This window comes from Scyliorhinus torazame, chromosome 2, assembly GCF_047496885.1.
Source record: "Scyliorhinus torazame isolate Kashiwa2021f chromosome 2, sScyTor2.1, whole genome shotgun sequence".
NCBI classification, from domain to species: domain Eukaryota; kingdom Metazoa; phylum Chordata; class Chondrichthyes; order Carcharhiniformes; family Scyliorhinidae; genus Scyliorhinus; species Scyliorhinus torazame.
In genome coordinates, this window is record NC_092708.1 from 328,903,399 (window position 1) to 328,923,797 (window position 20,399).

The 20,399-nt window shown below is 45.7% G+C and overlaps 1 protein-coding gene across 3 annotated transcripts in view; it reads left to right on the forward strand.

The window, feature by feature from the left end:
- The window catches only part of nin (ninein (GSK3B interacting protein)), a 205,002-nt gene that overhangs the window by 166,987 nt on the left and 17,616 nt on the right, over nucleotides 1-20,399 (forward strand). For 2 of the 3 annotated variants that reach the window (XM_072489781.1, XM_072489778.1), the window contains exons 19-25: nucleotides 1,878-1,947; nucleotides 5,318-5,524; nucleotides 12,262-12,375; nucleotides 12,843-12,956; nucleotides 14,309-14,455; nucleotides 15,222-15,401; nucleotides 17,374-17,514. In XM_072489781.1, coding sequence (XP_072345882.1) covers nucleotides 1,878-1,947; nucleotides 5,318-5,524; nucleotides 12,262-12,375; nucleotides 12,843-12,956; nucleotides 14,309-14,455; nucleotides 15,222-15,401; nucleotides 17,374-17,514 — 973 coding nt within the window. The remainder of the gene's footprint in view (nucleotides 1-1,877; nucleotides 1,948-5,317; nucleotides 5,525-12,261; nucleotides 12,376-12,842; nucleotides 12,957-14,308; nucleotides 14,456-15,221; nucleotides 15,402-17,373; nucleotides 17,515-20,399) is intronic. The other variant, XM_072489779.1, reaches the window with a different exon arrangement.

Sequence of the window (20,399 nt, forward strand, 5' to 3'; positions counted from 1 at the left end):
ACATAAACCAAGGAATTACTGTTGGCTATCCACTTAATGCCAGCAGACATGGAATGTTATGAATCAGTACTCTGATTGGCCAGTAGCTCCTGGAAGCAGAACATCCTGCTTTTACACGGGTGGAAACTATTAGCACGATTCAAAGGACAATGTTAAAGTCCACCTATGGGCGTGTTTAGTGGAGTGTTTCTTGGCACTATTCAACAGCACTTTACCAGTTTTTTTGGCCTTGGGGAATTGTTCCCCACCGAGACTGCACTTTGAGAGATTTCCTGCTAACGAGCTGATCTTGCCAGCAGGAAGGGATGTTGGTAGATCAGGGTGCCATTGTGATCAACAGCCTCTATCTTTTCCCTGTTCCACCCTCAACCCTCCCCCTCCCCATCAATTGGAAAGCTGGCCCCTGGCATTGCCACTCTAGCACTGCCAGGACACCAGGCTGGAGAGTGCCAGGGTTCCATACTGCCCTAAATCTGACCACCTGAGGGTCTCCAATGGCCTGAGAGACCCCCCCCCCCCCCCCCCCCCCCAGAGGTGTTGTTATGCCTGGTCCATATTTGTATGGACAAGTACTAAACGGTGCCCTGGCAAAGACTCACAGGCACAGCTGTTGAGTGCCGGCGGGTGAATCCGGTGCCCGGATATTTAAATGAGCCACAGCTCATTTAAATGTGCAGATCTGAATCTCGCTCAGTGAGGAGGGAGATCCAGATCACGCCAGGCGGAGATCTGCCTGACGTGCAGTCCAATTTGGAGCTCTCGCATGATTCACCCATTGCGTTGGGCTCTGCGCCGGGTGGAACGGGTCGCTGAATCGTGCCCAATAATTTCATGAGCCACATAAAATTCAGCCATGGCTTCAATTAATAACCTGCAGTGGATTCTGAAGTCATTGCTCCAGTCAGAGAATTGGGTGCTTTATTCTCCTCCGTAATCCCTCTCAAAACTGCTACTTCCTGGGCTGCTGTATACAAGCTGCCAGTGACAGCAATATTAAAGGCTTTGAGGTCCTCCAATGGAGGGAGAGGTCTTGTAGCAATCTTCCAATTTGAGCCTGACACTTGACCTGCTGCAGGCCTTCAGTAGGAGCTTTGCAGCCATCTTCAGGGGTTGTTGAAGCACCTTGAGGGATTGTCCTCTTCATACTGACAGTTGCCATCTCCGTTTGAGCCCACTGGGCATTGTAAATAACTTCCCATGGTTAGGGCAACAAGCAGGTGTCCTACCCACTGCAGCACTGTCTTGAATTATGTAAGCTACATCAGCAAGATAGTACAACACACCGGCATTGGATCAGCCTAAGATACCGGCAGTCTCAACTCGGTCAACCATGCCTCAGCCCTCACAAACATCTGACTCTGGATTCCAAGATGGGAAACTGTCCCAAGATTAGTCGAACAAGAGTAAGGCTGCGGGTGGGATTTTCTGGCCGCTCACGCTGGACGGATCTTGCGGTCCCACCGACAGCGCACCTCCCGCTGCGGGTTTTGCAGTGGCGAGGGGTGCGTTCAACGGGGAACCCCATTGACACAGTTGGGACCAGGAGGTCCCACCGCTGGCCACTGGTGAGCCACCCTCTGCTGCTGCAGAACATGCCACCCCTCGTACTTGTGTCATGTTTCACCTCAAATGGATGCCGAGCAGCAGCATCTATTTACTTTTGGCTGAAGGTGCTTGCCCACTGCTGCCCCGCTGTTTGGGAACTACATCCCATGTTTCACACATCGAGAGCACGCGGTTAATGTATAAAGCAGCTGGCTCTGTTGATGGATAGCAGCATTCAACTCTATCCATATTCTAATTGCCTGTCAAGTGAGTTAGCAAGTCTATGATTTCAGGTGGAATATTAAAATACAGAGCTCTGAATCTTTTTGCAGACAACAAGTGGAGATTTTGAAGGGTGACAAAATGACTGCTCAGAGAATCATAGAAGTTCTGAACAAACAGGTATGTTTTTTCTTAAAGAATACTTATTAGGATTTTACATTTATTAAACAACGCAACAAAATTACAAAACAAATACATCGCGGTAAGAAAAAGAAACGGCTCAACATACATGAACGGCTCAACATACATGAATACAGAGGGGGATAGGAGAACAATATTATAACTGGCTCGATACAATCACTAGGAGCAGCTAGATGCCTCCATAAGACCAAGGGAGAAATGGGATACGGCAGCATGGTGGCGCAGTGGTTAGCATTGCTGCCTCAAGGCGCCGAGGTCCCAGGTTCGATCCCGGCTCTGCGTCACTGTCCATGTGGAGTTTGCACATTCTCCCCGTGTTTGCGTGGGTTTCGCCCCCACAACTCAAAGATGTGCAGGGTAAGTGGGTTGGCCATGCTAAATTGCCCCTTAATTGGAAAAAAATGAATTGGGTATTCTAAATTTATTTTTAAAAAAGGGAAAAATGGGATGAAGCCATGAAAACAAGGTAAAAAGCCAAGAAAGTATCCCATCCCACCAAAATACAGGATTCAGCTCAACCCCAGGCTATGGTACACTAAAGAAGCAATACCCAGCCTCTCAGGAGTCCCTAAGAGGCACTTTCAAGAAGGAGCATCCCAAGCTCCAGGAGGCAACAGAGTACCATCCACAGCATCTTACCTGGGCGGGGGTTGGTGTGGGGGAGGAGGAGACAGAGAGAGAGAGAGAGAGAGAGGAGAGATTCCCTCCTCTCCAGCACAATTAGGGGACCCTCCCCTAAACCACCGGAACAGACCTGCATTATTAAAAACACTCTGCTCACTTGAATGAAACAGGAAGGAGAGAAAAAAAAAACCTACGGGAAGGACTCCCCGACTGAACTAAAAATATCAACTATCACCCAGCACTGCCCGCCATCCACAGAGGGGATACTAAAACAATCTCTCTCTTTAACTGACCAGCCAAGGAATAACAAAACCCAGCTCAGCGTGCGCCGCCACAAGCATCCTCACATTCTGATAGCTCTTTTTCAAAACAAAAAGGACCAGAGGAAAAACTCCAAGGAGTCAGAAGGAACTCAGTCCGCCCCAGGATACATAATCTGCCCGTGCCATTGAAGGAGAAAGGCACAGATCCTGAATTTTCAAAAAACAAAATAAAAATTCAATACGGTTAGCTCTAGCTACCCTAAATCTCAGTGAGGACGTGACTAACCCTATCACCCGACACCATCCCTCACCATCCACCCACCACCCCACCCTGGCTCCTCTCATCTTCGTTATAAACAAGATGAGGGGTGTCAGAAAAGGCACTCTCCACCCATAGCCACAAGGATTATAAGCACATAATGACAAAAATCAGTAAAACTGCATACAGACCACATTTCACACAATCAACTCAATATAATATTTGCTAGAATGGTATGTTTTTACTCCTTCCAAAGATATAAATTCATGCTAGGTTCACTATTGAATGTTTTGCAATTCATATATAAATCAAGGTATCATAGAAATTCAAACATAAATCGGCACTGATGGGCGGCGCAGTGGTTAGCACTGCTGTCTCACGATGCCAAGGACCCAGGTTCGATCCCGGCCTGGGTCACTGTCCTTGTGGCATTTGCAGATTCTCCCCGTGTCTGCGTGGGTCTCACCCCCACAACCCAAAAGGATGTGCAAGGTTGCTAAATTGCCCCTTAATTGGGGGGGGAAAAAAATAATTGGGTACTCTAAATTTATTTAAAATAAATAAATGGGCAGAGATTGCAGCATATATGCTTCATGTAGTTATTACGAAAGATTCAGTTGTCTGACAATCCATTAAGAGAATGCTAAAGGTCTTTTTTCTTTTTAAAAAGGTGAAGGAAAATTTCAATTATTAATTTTGGGGACCCAGGAAGAGCTTCTCCTGAGCCAACCAAATTAAAATGGAAGATTTCCTGTTTGTTTTTTTTAAATCTTCCACATGCTTAAAGTACCCATCCTTCGGTTATCACCACCCCAAAATACCCCATCCCACAGACCCATCTGCTGTGCAACCTCGAATCTTGGTCATGTTTACCGACGTGAGATTTTCTAAAAATCGAGTGAGGCGAATTATGTAGTTTTAGAAATGGGCACCTTTCCCAAGGCAATGTAGGGAAACAATCCTATCCACCCTGATTTATGTTTACGTCAGCAATTTGTTTGCTCTTTTCCCAGTGACAGCAGTCAGGCTGGGTGAATGGGAACCCTTTACCTTTTAAAATCCCTCTGATTGCTTTTAAATGCCGCCAAGAGCTTGACGGTGAATCTGATAGACTCCCAGCCAATCTGGGAGGGTGGCAACACCAAGGATTCTATTTCCTTGAATGTACAATTTTAAGGGGCGATCTGATGGGGATGTTGAAGATGATTAAAGGATTTGATCGAGAAATTGAAACTGTTTCTTCTAATAAGGGAGTCCAGAATATCAGAGCACTTGGGGATGATCTCCGAGAGCACCACTTCACACACGAGCGTGGTGAAAATCTGGAACTCCTCTTCCCCCGAAAATCTGTTGCGGTTAGGTCAGTGGAAAATTTCAAATCTGAGATTGGCAGATTTTAGTTAGACAATGGTATTAAGGGCTATGAAAGCAAAGCCAATGGGTGAAGTTAAGGTACGGGTCAGCCATTGCCTAATTTAATGGTGGATCAGGCTCGAGGGGACGAATGGCCTACTCCTGTTCCTACTGGCTGCGTTCCTACTGGTTTTGTCCATGTGTTGCTGTTTGTAAATAACTTGTCACCCCGAAGACGTTGATAAGTCAAACTGGTGGACCTTGCTTCCACTCGAGAAGAAAATAACTTTCCCTTCATGGGCTCGGGGCATCGCAAAGTGCTTTAAGTTAATTACGTCTTTTAAAAACTTAGTCACCATTGGGATGTAGGAAATCCCACCAAGGAAGAATAAATTGGCCACTGTAGTAAATATATTTTAATGAACATTCGGGCATTTTAGCAAATACAGATTTTATTTGAATAAGGCACTACTGCAGCCAAGAGGGAAAAGAATTCAGCTGCAAGACCTGTTTAACCAGCAATTAGCAAATAAAAAATCTAGGCCATGGTGCTTATAATTTTTGAATTAAACTGCAAAATGTAAGAAGATACTAATCTAATAATTGTCTGCAATTTGAGGTTTGTTCTTAAAATTGTGACATTCCATTTGATGACCATTTCAAAGCCTTTTTTAAGTTATTAATGGTTAATTTTAATTCCAAATAATTAAGCCTTTGTTTAATGTGCAGCAGGAGCACTGTTGCTGCTTTCTTTATCGAAGATTGGTGTTTGCAGTAATTATTTGTAAAAGTGATTGTTGGTTCCTACCATTCTGAAAACTGTTTTGTTCCGAATGGTGCTATAAATCAGATGGCCGAGCTAAAATCCCAGAACCAGCAGCTGGATGCAGAGAATGAAGATCTTTGCCACAAAAACTCAAAGAATCAAACTGATGTGCTGGAATTGAAGCAGCGGTTGGTTGAACTAGTTCGTCAAAAAGAGAAAAGGGCTGGGAATTTTCCAAAAGAACGTGAACAAGAAAGAATTCATAAAATGCAAGAAATTGAAAACAGCCATGTAAGGTTAAATTATTCAGTGATAATATTGGTATTGTGTTCTGTTTCTTACAATCATTAAATTGCCTCCATTTCATAGAACCACATAAATTTCCACATAGAAATGGGAGGTGGGATTTTCTGGCCATTCAGCGGGATCTTAGTCCCGTCGACGGCACACTCCACTCGTGGCGGTGAAGGTTGTGTTCAACGGGAAGCCCTGTAGAAAATGGCGGGGCCAGAAGATCCCATCACTGGTCACTGGCAAGCTGCCTTCTGCCGCTGCAGAACACACCTCGGAGGGGGGAGGAGAATCCCATCCAGGGCCTTCAGCACATCATATCACACCACATCAGAGCTATCTGCTTCGTACTACCAGTTCACTGCTTGGCCTATGTAGCCATTATTTTTCTTGGGATGTTTAGCTGATTCCTACTTCAATGTTGTTATGAACATGTCTCCAGTGCTACTTGTGGCCCATATTCTAATAACCATTTTGCAAGGAAAAAAATCTAACCGTGAAACAGCAGTGCTAACCACTTCGCTACCGTGCCGCCCACTACAACTATTTTTTAATTAACGTTTTATTTTTTTTTAAATTTTATTCTCCTCATTTTCAACATTTTCATCAATAAACCACCAAAGAAAAACAAACAAATACAATAACAATTCCCCACGCACAAACCGCACCCTGCTTAATATGTGGACCAAAACATCCACCCGTACATTCCAGGTAAAAAAACAAAAATTAACAATCAATCCGGAAACAGGGTAACCAAAGACAACAATAACGCCGCCCTACCCCACCGCCCCAATGTTCAATGGCAACCAATTCTCGAAAGTGCATAATAAACAGTCCCCATGAATTGTGAAACCCTTCCTTCATCTCCTTCAGCTGGTACTTCACCTCCCCGAGATCAGAAAAATTCAAGTAGGTGCCCCCACCAAGCCGAGGCACAGGGTGGAGAAGCTGACCTACACCCCAACAGTCAATCAGCGAGGCGAAGGCTAAAAACATATGTCCCCGCACCCGCCTGCTGCCCGAGCTGGTCCGACACCCCGGAAATGGCTTCTAGGGGCTCTGGTTCCAAGTTTATGAGCACTACCCCCCAGTTGACACAGAAAACTTCCCTCCAACAAACCCCTCACATTCCACATAATTATGTTAACCGGGGGTCTCTGGCTGGCCTTCCAGCTTTGAGAGCCCGTTCGCTGGCCCCCCTGAATTAGGCAGGGATTTTTCTTGGATGTTTAGCTGATTCCTACTTCAATGTTGTTATGAACATGTCTCCAGTGCTACTTGTGGCCCATATTCTAATAACCATTTTGCAAGGAAAAAATCTAACCGTGAAACAGCAGTGCTAACCACTGCGCCACCGTGCCGCCCACTACAACTATTTTTTAATTAACGCCAATGCCAATTAAACACGAAAATCCCACTCAGTGACTGTTTCACCCTGGGGTGGATTTGAGACCTGGAAACAGTCCCAACTTCTGTCTCCCACCCCTGTAGGGAAAATCAAGTCCCTACTGTCCTTCAACACTGCCCTCTTTAATATCATTCCTTATAATCTTTGCAGCCAGTCTCTTGTGTGCCAATTTGTCAAAAATATTTGAAATTCAGATATACCATACTCCTTTGGCTAGATGTGCCCTTTATAAATCTGTGTTAGCCATTTACCAATACTTTGCAATGATTGTGGTCTCTGGCAATTTTCATATTGCTGCCTTGAGGCTAACTGATCCATACATTAGGTTTAACTTTTTCTGCCAAACTCCAAATCTTTTGATGCAATTCCTGTTTCTATAAATGTTTGGAAAATTATGATTAACAACCTCTGCTGTTTCCTCATTAGCCTCCTTTGATATTTGTTACTTTGCTGACTTAACAATTTTCATTCCTGTTAATCTTTTTAATACAACTTTGTTAACATATCAGTCGTTCCTCCACATTTTTGTCTTGAATCTTGCAGAGCTTCCTTCGTCTTTTTTTGTAAATAGATGCAAGCTACTTGGCTAACTCTCTTTCTTTACTAGGAGCTTACCTTCTTCGCGGTCTCACCAATTCTTTTATTATCTGTTTACTTCTAATGTGCTTGTAAATGCTTAAGTTGACCTATTTTACATTCTTCGCCCTTATTAAACCACTTTTTACTTCACTTCTAGCTTTATTCTCTATAGGTGACTGAACAGGTAGACGAGGGTAGAGCAGTTGATGTGGTGTATATGGATTTCAGCAAAGCGTTTGATAAGGTTCCCCATGGTAGGCTATTGCAAAAAATACGGAGGCGGGGGATTGAGGGTGATTTAGAGATGTGGATCAGAAATTGGCTAGCTGAAAGAAGACAGTGGGTGGTGGTTGATGGGAAATGTTCAGAATGGAGTACAGTCACAAGTGGAGTACCACAAGGATCTGTTCTGGGGCCGTTGCTGTTTGTCATTTTTATCAATGACCTAGAGGAAGGCGCAGAAGGGTGGGTGAGTAAATTTGCAGACGATACTAAAGTCGGTGGTGTTGTCGATAGTGTGGAAGGATGTAGCAGGTTACAGAGGGATATAGATAAGCTGCAGAGCTGGGCTGAGAGGTGGCAAATGGAGTTTAATGTAGAGAAGTGTGAGGTGATTCACTTTGGAAGGAATAACAGGAATGCTGAATATTTGGCTAATGGTAAAGTTCTTGAAAGTGTGGATGAGCAGAGGGATCTAGGTGTCCATGTACATAGATCCCTGAAAGTTGCCACCCAGGTTGATAGGGTTGTGAAGAAGGCCTATGGAGTGTTGGCCTTTATTGGTAGAGGGATTGAGTTCCGGAGTCGGGAGGTCATGTTGCAGCTGTACAGAACTCTGGTACGGCCGCATTTGGAGTATTGCGTACAGTTCTGGTCACCGCATTATAGGAAGGATGTGGAGGCTTTGGAGCGGGTGCAGAGGAGATTTACCAGGATGTTGCCTGGTATGGAGGGAAAATCTTATGAGGAAAGGCTGATGGACTTGAGGTTGTTTTCGTTGGAGAGAAGAAGGTTAAGAGGAGACTTAATAGAGGCATACAAAATGATCAGGGGTTTGGATAGGGTGGACAGTGAGAACCTTCTCCCGCGGATGGATATGGCTGGCACGAGGGGACATAACTTTAAACTGAGGGGTAATAGATATAGGACAGAGGTCAGAGGTAGGTTCTTTACGCAAAGAGTAGTGAGGCCGTGGAATGCCCTACCTGCTACAGTAGTGAACTCGCCAACATTGAGGGCATTTAAAAGTTTATTGGATAAACATATGGAGGATAATGGCATAGTGTAGGTTAGATGGCTTTTGTTTCGGTGCAACATCGTGGGCCGAAGGGCCTGTACTGCGCTGTATTGTTCTATGTTCTATGTTCTAAGTGGTCTTAATATTCGTGTAACACCTTTTAAGATATTTTCATGGATACAACTCTCCCTTTAGCCAGGATTTTCCAGTCCCGTCAGCCAAGACAATTCCTGCCTGAAGTCAACAAGACCTTTGGCTGGTCTGGCAAATGTTTTGTCCCACCCATTACAACTCATGCCACCACTGGGTCCAGAAAATCCCGATCTTTATTTCTTATTTAAATTTTTTTAATTCTCCTCCATTTTCACATTTTCTCCCACATTTACATCCATCAACAATAAACAATAATCAGCAAGATATGTCAGTCCCCATAATAACAACAACGATCCCATCTACCCACCAACCCCCAAACCTCAACCCGCATGTTTACATAAACAAATGACAAAAATAAATCAGGGATTACCCGTAGTCACCCTTAATCTTACACAGCTCCCACCCACCCCAGGTCTCCAGCTCCTCCCGTCCACTGCCTCTTGTAAAACTCCTCCCCCTACCCTCGGTTCCTTCCCCCCCAACTTTCCACCCCGGCTAGACCACTCGGACCCTGTTCTGCCAGGCTCTGATGGCCGCAGCCCCTCCCCCACCTCACTCCCGTTCACTGGCCGGCCGGCCAGAGTGGAGGCCCCCGCCCGGGTCCCTTTCCCACTGCCTGGCCCCAGGAAAGTCCAAAGATCCCCTTTTAGCACACAAACCCCGCCTATCCACCTACACCCCAAAGAACTCTCATTTTGAGTGAAAGTCCCGTCCCTTCCCTTGTCCAAATATATACCACCTTGGCTCCTTTAATCTCTACACCCGCGCGCAGTGATACAAAAAAAGAAGAAAATACAGCCATGAGGTTACATCGGCACATGGCCATTCCTCAATTTGTCAGTTCTGCCACAGTCCTTCTGCTTTCGCAAACTCCTCCGCTGCTTCCGCCGTTCCAAACTAAAAGTCCCTGAGCTTGTAAGTCACCCTCAGCTTCGCTGGATATACAATGCCGCACCGCACCTTGCTAATGTACAGTGCCCTCTTCACCCGGTTGAAGGCAGCCCACCTCCTTGCCAGCTCCACCGTAAAGTCCTGGTATACACGTATACCAGCTCCAGCCCACTGCACCACCCGCTTCTGCTTGGCCCAGCTCAGGACCTTCTCCTTCACCCTGTACCTACGGAAGCACAGAGTCACTGCCCTTGGCGGCTCACTCGCCTTTGGTACAGGCCTCCACGACCGATGAGCCCGATCCAGTTCATATTGGGAGGGGTCCTCCCCCTCCCCCAGTAGTTTTGCCAGCATCGCGGCAAAATACTCAGTCGGCTTTGGTCCTTCAACTCTTTCGGGCAGCCCCACAATCCTCAAGTTCTGTCACCTGGATCTATTTTCCAGGTCTTCCATTTTTCCTTGCAGATCCTTGTTAGTATCCATCACCTTCCGCATCTCTTTCCCCATCGAGGCAAGTTGATCACCGTGCTGCAATAACGTCTCCTTCACTTCCTTCAGCGCCTCCCCTTGCTCTCGCACCTCCGCCACTGCGCCCGCCACCTCCGTCCTCACCAGGGAAACCGCCTCCTCCACCAGCACACTCAAAACCTCCCTCATCTCCTTCCTCACCGTCTCCATGCATTTCGCAATCTGCGCCAACTGCTTTTCAAATTCCGCAGCCATCACCTTGGTTATTTCTTCAGCCGCAAGCAGTGCGGCCTTCCCTGGTGCTCCAGCCTCCATTTTTCCTGGTGACCCCACGGTGACCTTTCCGCTCCCCGACGGACCTCCAGCTGGTTTTTTTTTCGGCCGTTTTTTTGCTCACCCTCGACATTTTTCTTTGGGGTTTTTTTTCCCTCCTTTGTCTTCTCAGTGCCTCCTCCGTGCCTTCTCCCTTCTTCTGCCGCCTCCGCAGACCCTGGGACCGGGCTTAAAGCCCCAAAATTGCCGTTCCCGAGCGGGGGGCTCTCCATTGTGCGGCCGCCTCCCGCCCGCTGTCACCGGAAGTCATCCCGATCTTTATTTCTGATGAAACTATTTTCAGTTTGGATCCCATCAATCTCATACTTAAAATTTTCACTGCGGCCAAATTAATTTGACTTTGGTTTCCTTTTTTGTTCTAAATCATGCACTTTTCCAGTCTATTGCTAGTTTATTCCTGATCAATTCCAATGCCATTATCCTCATTGGCTGATAAATGTTCTAATGGCTTGAAGTCGCCATCTTGTTTTTTGATGAAAGATACATGTTGCTGAAGCTTTTACACCTTGCACTCATCTGGACAAACATGAGAATGCCAAATTTCAAATGATCATCAGAACTAGTACTACAGAAAAAAAAGGTGTTGAATGGTTGACAAGTCAACACTAATTGCCGAGGTATTGTCAGAGAAAAAAAAATGAGACTATAGGCTCCCAAGCTCTAGTGTAATTCAAAAAAGGTCCAAGGCTTGAACATATTCCTTTCGCTAGAAGAGAATTAGTCCTTTGTATGAATGTATGTCACTTCTAGCAAGTGTAAATAAACCACGCTACAAGCTCAACAAACTGTCTTAAATTGGTTGTGGCACACTCTGGAGTTTTCAGCAAGTGCTTCCCAATTGTGGAACTTTGGGTTTTGCAGGTGCAGACTGGTTGACTGCGGTCTAATGTTTTATTGTCCCAATTTCCTAATGCTTTCTCCATGGCAATGTAAGGTGAAAAGCTTCAGCAACATCTTTCTTTTCAGCATTTGAGGAAAGAACCTTGTCTACATTCTGTAACTAAAGCAAATATTTAATTATCAGCAGAAATAAGTGAGATACTTTTGATTATTTGTAACCTATTCAAAATATTGAGGCATGGGTTTCATAATGCTCGGTTTTGTTACGCATTCATGGGATGTAGGCAACACTAGCAAAGCCTGTATTTATTGCCCATCCCTAATTGGCCCGAGTGACTTATTGGAGTCAACTAGACCATTTTAGAAGGCAGTTAAGAGTCAACCACATTTCTGTGTGACTGGAGCCACCTGTAGGTTAGACTGGGTAAGGAAAGCTTTCACAGTAACTTAATTGAAGCCTACTTGTGACAATAAACGATTATTATTATTATTAGATTTCCTTCCCTCAAGGAATTGGTGAATCAAGTACCTTTTACAACAATCCAGTCATTTTATGGTCACACCTATTAATACTAACTTTTCAATTCAAATGTTATTAAATTAATCAAATTTATATCCCTCAATTGCCATGGTGGGTTTTGAACCCGTGCCTCTTTTTTATTAGTCCAGACATCTGGGTCCAGTAACATAACAAGTATGCTACCATCCACATATAGTACAAATTCAAAGTTGTTAATGTTCATGTGATTTAAAAATCATGAATAGATTAAAGTTTTGGAATGGGTCCACTTTGTAGGGAAAGTTCAATTCCATTGTTTGCATTTACAGTTGTTCAAATATAACAAACTGGAGGATGAAGTCACTGCTCTAAAGCGCACAAATGAAAACTTGATAAGGGAGAAAGAAACACTGAGTGCTGAAGTGAACCGGTGCATTGGCAAGGTATGAAAATTTGAAGTTGAGCGTTTTAAATCCGATTCGGAGTCAATAGCCTTTTACTAGTGGGCAACGTGGTAGCATAGTGGTTAGCACAGTTGCTTCACAGCTCCAGGGTCCCAGTTTCGATTCCCAGTTTGGGTCACTGTCTGTGCTGAGTCTGCACGTTCTCCCCGTGTCTGCGTGGGTTTCCTCCGGGTGCTCCGGTTTCCTCCCACAGTCAAAAGATGTGCGGGTTAGGTGGATTGGCCATGCAAAATTGCCCTTAGTGTCCGAAAAATGTTAAATGGGGGTTACGGGGATAGGGTAGATACATGGGCTTCAGTAGGGTGCTCTTTGTAAGGGCCAGTGCAGACTCGATGGGCCGAATGGCCTCCTCCTGCACTGTAAATTGTAAGATACTAGCTTTTGCCACAGGGACAGTTGTTTTCGAATGTATTTGTAACTGTGTATCCATAAATTCTTGCATTCAGATTGCCAAAATGAACATTGTGGCAATGCAGACGGAAAGTTTGAGACAAGAACTGCAGACATCTCTGCATGAAGTCCAAAGGTTATCTAGTCAGCTGACCTCATCACAAGAAAAGGTATTGTGGATGAACTATAAGGAGATGCATGTAATTTTAGTTACATTTCACCATGCTCTGTAGCCAGAATACAGGCAGGGAGCTTGCTTTTCCGGCATCTTCCAGAGCTCCTACTTCTTATTTGTTTATGGGATGTGGGCATCACTGGCAATGTCAGCATTTACTGCCCATTCCTAATTGCCCTTGAAAGGGTGATAGGGGACTTCTTGGAACAGCTGTGGTGAAGCTACACTCACAGCAATGTTTCATCTCACTTCTCTTTACTATGCACGGTCAGTTTGTTGCACTGCAGTCTCTATTTAAGATTGCTGCATGGGCCACGAATGTGTACATGTTAAGGGGACGTGGGATGTGCACGGCCTACATTTAGGCTGCACAGCTTAGAGGGATCATTGTCCTACAGCGCTGTTAGTGAAGGAAACTCAGGATTTTGACTCGGCAACAGTGAAATCTGGATAGTGTGTGACTCCGAGGGGAAGTTTGCAGGTGATGGTATTCCCATGTGCCTGCAGCTTTTGTTCTCGGTGGCACACGTCACTGGTTTGGATAGTGCTAATGTAGAAACTTTGGTGAGTTGCTGCTGTGCATCTTGTAGATGCCACTGTGCACAGGTGGTGAAGGGATTAATTAGTTGTTAATCATGCAAATGCTTTGTGCTCGAGGGTGTTGAGTTTCTCGAGAGATGTTGGGAGCAGCACTCATCCGAACAGTTAGAGAGTATTTCATCATACTCCTGATTTGTACCTTGTAGCTGGTGGAAAGGCTTTGGGGAGTCAGGTGCAGAATACCTAGCCTTTGAACTGCTTTTGTAGCTGGCTGGTGTAGTTTAGATTCTGGTCAACGGTGACCCACCCAGGATGTAGATGATCACGGGTGATAATGCCTTTGAATGTCTAGGGAGATGGCTACACTCTCTCGTGATTGAGTTGGTCATTGCCTGGCATTTGTGTGACGCAAATGTTACTTGCCATTTATCAACCCCAGCCTGAATAGCTGATAGGAAAGTGTGTTGACTCATCCTTCTCCTCAAACCCATCTGAAATATCCTGCTTCCAGTAAGCAATTGCCCAGTGTGGCGCAGGTTTAGGGTGCAGTTTTAAACTAGTTAGTAGGTTTGTGTGGACCACTCCTCGGAAATTACACTTAAAGGAATTAATTTTGCTGTGTACTCATAAGAGTGAAAGTGAAGTCACGGTGAAATCCCAAGTCTAAGGCAAATGTGACATCGGCCAGAAGAAACTTGCCTAATAATTTCAGTGGACAGACTGTTGGAGGTTATAATCGTATTCTGAAAGAAGTAATTTTATTTGCTGAATTTAACAAAATACACAGTGGATATTTTACTTTTTTAGATACAGAGTCTGGAGGAAAGTTTACTAAGTATCAATCTCCAGACCGCAAAATTGAAATCAGACTTCCGCGTGGCCCAACAGGAAAACGAGGCATTGAAACAGGAAGTGATGTCATTGCACAAACAGCTACAGACCACCAAAGATAAGGTATATAAATGTATAAATTAATTATTTCAACCTGTAACAAGTTTGATGTGTGTGTGCTTCCATGCATATAGATGAAGTTAGCTTAAGTGTATTGGACATTTTTAAAAGAAGTCCAATCCAAGGCTCCGTGTAAATTGCAATGAGAGCTTTATTCAGTTATTCCCCACCTTCCCAACATCTTATTACAAATGCTGACACTTGCTGTAGTAGGGCATATTACCAGATACCTCCTGATATTCAGCTAAACCTAGTACATCGCTTGTATAAGTTAAACAACAAATGCCACATCACGGCTGAACCCAATCCTGATGTCCTCCCAAAGAAGTTCACGTTCCACCAAAGTCACTTCATGAACCCAGCCTCTTCTCCATTTTTGTTTCGTAGGTAGCAAACCGATAATTCAACATTGAGGCACCTCATGCTACTATCATGAGTATTTTAGGATCTGATTGGTATGGTGGTAAATGGAAAAAAAAGGAGGGGAAAGAATAACAAATGCCTTGTTCCTGCCTCTTTCAGAACAAACAAGAAGAATCCAAAGATGTGCAGGTTAGGTGGGTTGGCCGTGCTAAACTGCCCCTCAGTGTCCAGGGATGTGCAGGTTAGGTGGGGTTGCGGGGATAGGGTGGGGGGGAATGGGTGTAGGTGGGGTGCTGTTTCAGAGGGTCGGTGCAACTCGATGGGTCGAATAGCCTCCTTCTGCACTGTAGGGATTCTATGAACAAACTAAAATCTGATGATCATGTTTCCTTTCTGTAACTTTCAGAATCAGATGCTAGAGCAAACTTTGCATTCTGCAGATTTTCACCACCAGCAGAAAAGGTTTTACCAGGATGACCTGGCGCAGCTGGTGGAGGAGGAACAGAAGCTCTTACGGCAGGAAAATGAGAGGCTGCTGAAAGAGGGACAGCACACAAAAGGAGAACTACAGCAGACCAGGGAGAAGGTAACCGAGAAGATAAACTGACAGTTTCCTGAATCTTGACTGACTTCACAGACCTGGATTGTTCCAAGGGGTAGGCGTCCTGTTGCTGGGGCCAGAATTAAGCAGGGACTCAACCCTGCTAGCGGGTGGCAGGACGTTTTTTGTGGGTGACAGCCAATCAAGTAGCAGCCTCAGGCCTGCAATCCAATTAAGGTTGACGGCCCTTAAGGATGGCGGCCCCGGGCCCAATCAGAAGGTTGGCAGTTCAGCAGCGCCACTGGGAGTGGTGGCCACTTCTGGAACTGCACTTGAATTAAGAGGATGCATAATGGGCATATGCCCTTTCGACCAGCTGAGTGGGATTGGGGACCCAGTTGTACAAGCCCCAGAAGGTGGTGGGAGGTGGGTTGCTGAGGATAGGCTGCATCAATATCCCAGAGTGGCTGTTGCCACTGGGAAGGCTTCCTTCATCTGCCAACGGGTGCCCTAAAAGGAGGGCGGCCTCACTGGAGCTCTCTGGGAGGTCACCAAGCTTATCTGACTGTCTCCCCAAGTGGTGGTGAGATTCCCTGCCTCTGATAAATGCCAGCAATGATAAAATGCTAGCAAAGGCAAGAAGAGGCTTGTAATTGACCACATATCACTTAATTGGGTTCTTGGCAGTTGGACCATCTATAGTCTTAAACGCTGCTGCCAAAATAGCACAGCAGCAAGTAGACAATGAGCACATCATTCACCGTCTTCCTGAACCATTTTGCCAGCCTCTCACCTCCAGCCCTGCCTGAAAGAGCCTGAAAAGTCCTGGCCACAGGGATTTTCAAGACGCACTTCATTTTGGCAGTACACAATTATACTGAAGAGGGTTTTAGAAGCATCTGTACTCCACTTCGTCCTGCTTTGTTGGCTGAAAGACACACTGAGAACAGAAGAGCAACAGATAAGGAGAACTAATAAAATTCTACCTCAGTTTTTATATATGCATGTATTACGGTAGAATCCACCTCGGCCGATACGACAACTGATCCATTTATTCCTTACAAATTTTCACCACGTGCCTCCTTTTCTAAAAGTATAACCGTTTCCATTGGAACTGGTCACTCTTTGATGTCTTGCACAACTGGCTATCAGACAGTGTGAACCTGGTCATTTGTGCTTTGCCGCCTACTATCACTCAAATCCCCAGCATGTTGAATTTAAAAAGAAAAAAAAACATCCATTATCATCTTCAAATTTCACCATCAACTCGCACGTTCTGCCCTACCTTTGCAATCTTGTCCAGCCGACTGTCAATTCCTGTATCCTTTGATTCTCTAACCCTGGCCTTTTGTACATTTCCCACTCTCTTTAACTCATTACTCGTGGCAAGGTTTACAGCAATCCTGGCCCTACATTCTGGGATTCTTCTTTAAACCCTTCCACCTCTCCACTTTACCATCAAACCACCACCTTCCCTAAAGAAATGCCATTGGAATAATTTTCTCTGGGGACAACAGGTTCAAATCGCACTTTGGCAGCTGGTGGGATTTAAATTTAATTAATTTATTTTTTGTTTGTTTTGTTAAATTTAGAGTGCCCAATTCATTTTTTCCAATTAAGGGGCAATTTAGCGTGGCCAATCCACCTAGCCTGCACATCCTTGGATTGTGGGGCTGAAACCCACGCAAACACAGGGAGAATGTGCAAACTCCACACGGACAGTGACCCAGAGCCGGGATCGAACGTGGGACCTCGGCGCCGTGAGGCAGCAGGGCTAACCCACTGCGCCACCGTGCTGCCCTCTATTTAATTAATTTTTAAACCAATCTGGAATTGAAAGTTAGTCTCCGTAATGGGACCATGAAACTATCATCAATCGGCAATACAAGTTTCTAGCAATGATTTGCATATTACAAGACTATCTATGTAATAACAAATTGGGTCTTGGTTGAAACTTGCAGAGGATAAGATTGCATGTTTCTGAATCTGATGGCAAGTTATTTTCTCTCCTTCACAGATCAAACATCTGGAATCTGTAATTTTAACACTCAAACACCAGAAACACTATAACAAGTCTACTGCACTAAAAGCTGCTGATCAGGAGAAGCTCTGTCTGAAGAGGGAATATGATCAGATTCAGAAAGAGCTCAACAGGAAGGTATGGTATAAAAATAATGAAAAAAATCAGCATCACTCTATGGTTGGATTAGAGTGTGGGGAAAATCGCTTAGGCCTGTCATGTAACAATGATCCAAATCGTTTACAGAGGATTTGGTGTGAACACAGCAGAAAAATGTGATTCAAGAGGCAAAATTTGACAAGACTTTCAAGGGAATAAACTAAAGGGGTTTCAACTTGGAGAGGCAATTAATGGTGCACTAGAGGGAGGAAACAATATGGTTGCTGATTATCCTGTTTGTTGACAGCAGTGCTGCTGGAAGCCTGGAGATCCCTGTGACCTGGTACCAGATTTAAACTGCCATTGGAAAAAGGGATGTCTGCTAGATCTTTGTGGGTAGTTTTCTCCAAGATCGACACTGAGCATGTTGCTTGCCACTGACTGTAAATTCCAGCTCTATCAAATCAAATTATGAAATTACCTTCTATCTTTTAACTCAAATCTGGCTAGTTTTAAATAAAACTGGCTGAAAACTTGTTGTGTTCCTCAATGGTTAATGATTACAAACATAGTAATACACAGACATTACAACATGGAAACAGGCCATTCATTCCATCCAGTCCCTGTCAGCATTTACCCTTCATATCAAAAATGGTACTGATCACAATTTACCAATCCTGTTCCCATATCACTTCATCCCTATTTTGTTCAATCACCTGTGCAATCTAATGTTGAACTGTGAGGTACGGTGGGATTTTCTGGCCCATGTTAGTTAATAATAACCTTTTATTGTCACAGGTATGAAGTTACTGTGAAAAGCCCCTAGTCGCCATATTCCGGCACCTGTTCGGATAAGCTGGTACGGGAATTGAACCCACGCTGCTGGCCTTGTTCTGCATTACAAATCAGCTGTCTAGCCCACTGAGCTAAAAAGTTGGATAAGTGGGGTGGGTGCTTGGACATATTGCTGAAAGGTTTTACAGAGGTCAAGTAGGCTTTTGAGACTGAAACTCCGTGCAAGATCGAGGCATCAGAGTTTTGGATGAGCTGGATTTTATGCAATGGTAAATCTGAGCAGACTATCGCGAAAGCTATTGAGCAATAGCCCTAGGGGTACCAACTGCTCTGGTGAGAGTTTTGCAGGAGAGTGGGGTAGGTAGGGTATTCCTGTACTACAAATGTGTTTTGGTAGTGGACCCAATGTGAGATGTAAAGCTCGGGGTTGACCAGAATACCATGTTGTAAACGCTCAGGAATAGAGATGGAATCAGAACTTGAGATGCACATTTTCTAGTAGAAGCCCAGACTAATGGCTTGATGCGCAATCAATTGCACAAAGACGCAGATTGGGTACAACTAAGGCTTTATTGCAGTCAGATGCGTGGCCTCCTGCTGCAGCTGGCGAAATGGCAGGGCAATGGAGGTCACGCATATTTATACAGATCTTAGTGGGCGGAACCAGCTGGCAGGGGCTACCGGTGAACCTGCAGTGCAGGTCCTACCTTACATCCCCTAATACAGTGGTTCACCACATTCACCCCCTGTTAAAAATGAGTCCGGCAGGGGTGATGTGAAACTATATACAAATAGTGCAATTATGTACAGTGTTAAGAATGGGGAAAACAAGGAAGAAAAAAAGAAAAGTCCATGTTGACGGTCCGGAGTCCATCAAAGGTTCAGCCGATCTGGTGCTTTGGTGCTTCGTTGGGAGCGGCATAATGGTGGCAGCGAAGGCGGTGGTGGAGGTGGCACCGATTGCGGTTGTGGCGGTACTGATGCTGGCCAGTCATTGGGGAACTCCGGGAGCGTGCCAAAATCCTCTTCGTCCTCTTGTGTGGGAAGGGGGGGGTGGGATTGGTCTGGTGTGGGAAGGGGGGGAGGGATTGGTCTGGTGGGGTCAATGTTGGTGGGAGGGGGGGGCGCATGGGTGGGGGAGTGTGTTGGGGTAGAACCTCACGGTGCCAGGTCCCTGAGTAGGACAGTATCTTGGCGGCTGTCGGGGAACTCCACGTAGGCATATTGAGGGTTGGCGTGGAGCAGGTGAACCCTATCCATCAAGGGGTCGGCCTTGTGGAGTCGGATGTGCCTACGGAGAAGGACCGGTCCTGGAGCTGCGAGAGCCAAGTCGGGAGCGACACTCCAGATGTGGACTTCCGGGGGAAGGTAAAAACACGTTAATGGGGTGTGGTATTAGTGGCAGTGCACAATAGTGACTGGATGGAGTGTAGAGCGTCAGGGAGGACCACCTGCCAGCGAGAGGCTGGGAGGTTCCTGGACTGTAGGGCCAGCTGGATGGCCCTCCAAACCGTCCCATTCTCCCGTTCTACTTGCCCGTTTCCCCGGGGGTTGTAGCTGGTCGTCCTGCTGGAGGCGATATCCCTGCTGAGCAGGAACTGACGCAGCTCATCGCTCATTAATGAGGATCCCCTGTCACTGGATGTAGGCGGGGAAACCAAACAGAGCGAAGATGGTGTTGAGGGCCTTGATAACGGTGGCAGACGTCATATCGGGGCATGGGATGGCGAAGGAGAATATGGAGTATTCATCGACCACACTGAGAATGTACGTGTTATGGTCGGTGGAGGGGAGGGGCCCTTTGAAATCCACGCTATGGCGTTCAAAGGGGCGGGAAGCCTTCACCAGGCGCGCACGGTCCGGCCGGTAGAAGAGCGGCTTGCACTCCGCACAGACCTGACTGTCCCTGGTGACTGTCCTTACTTCCTTGACGGAGTAGGGCAGATTGCAAGCTTTGACCAGATGGTACAATCGAGCGACCCTCGGGTGACAAAGGCTGTCGTGTAGGGCCTGGAGTTGGTCTACTTGTGCACTGACACATGTACCTCGGGAGAGGGCGTCTGGGGGCTCGTTGAGTTTACCGGGCGATACAAAATTTTGTAATTATAGGTGGAGAGCTCGATTCTCCA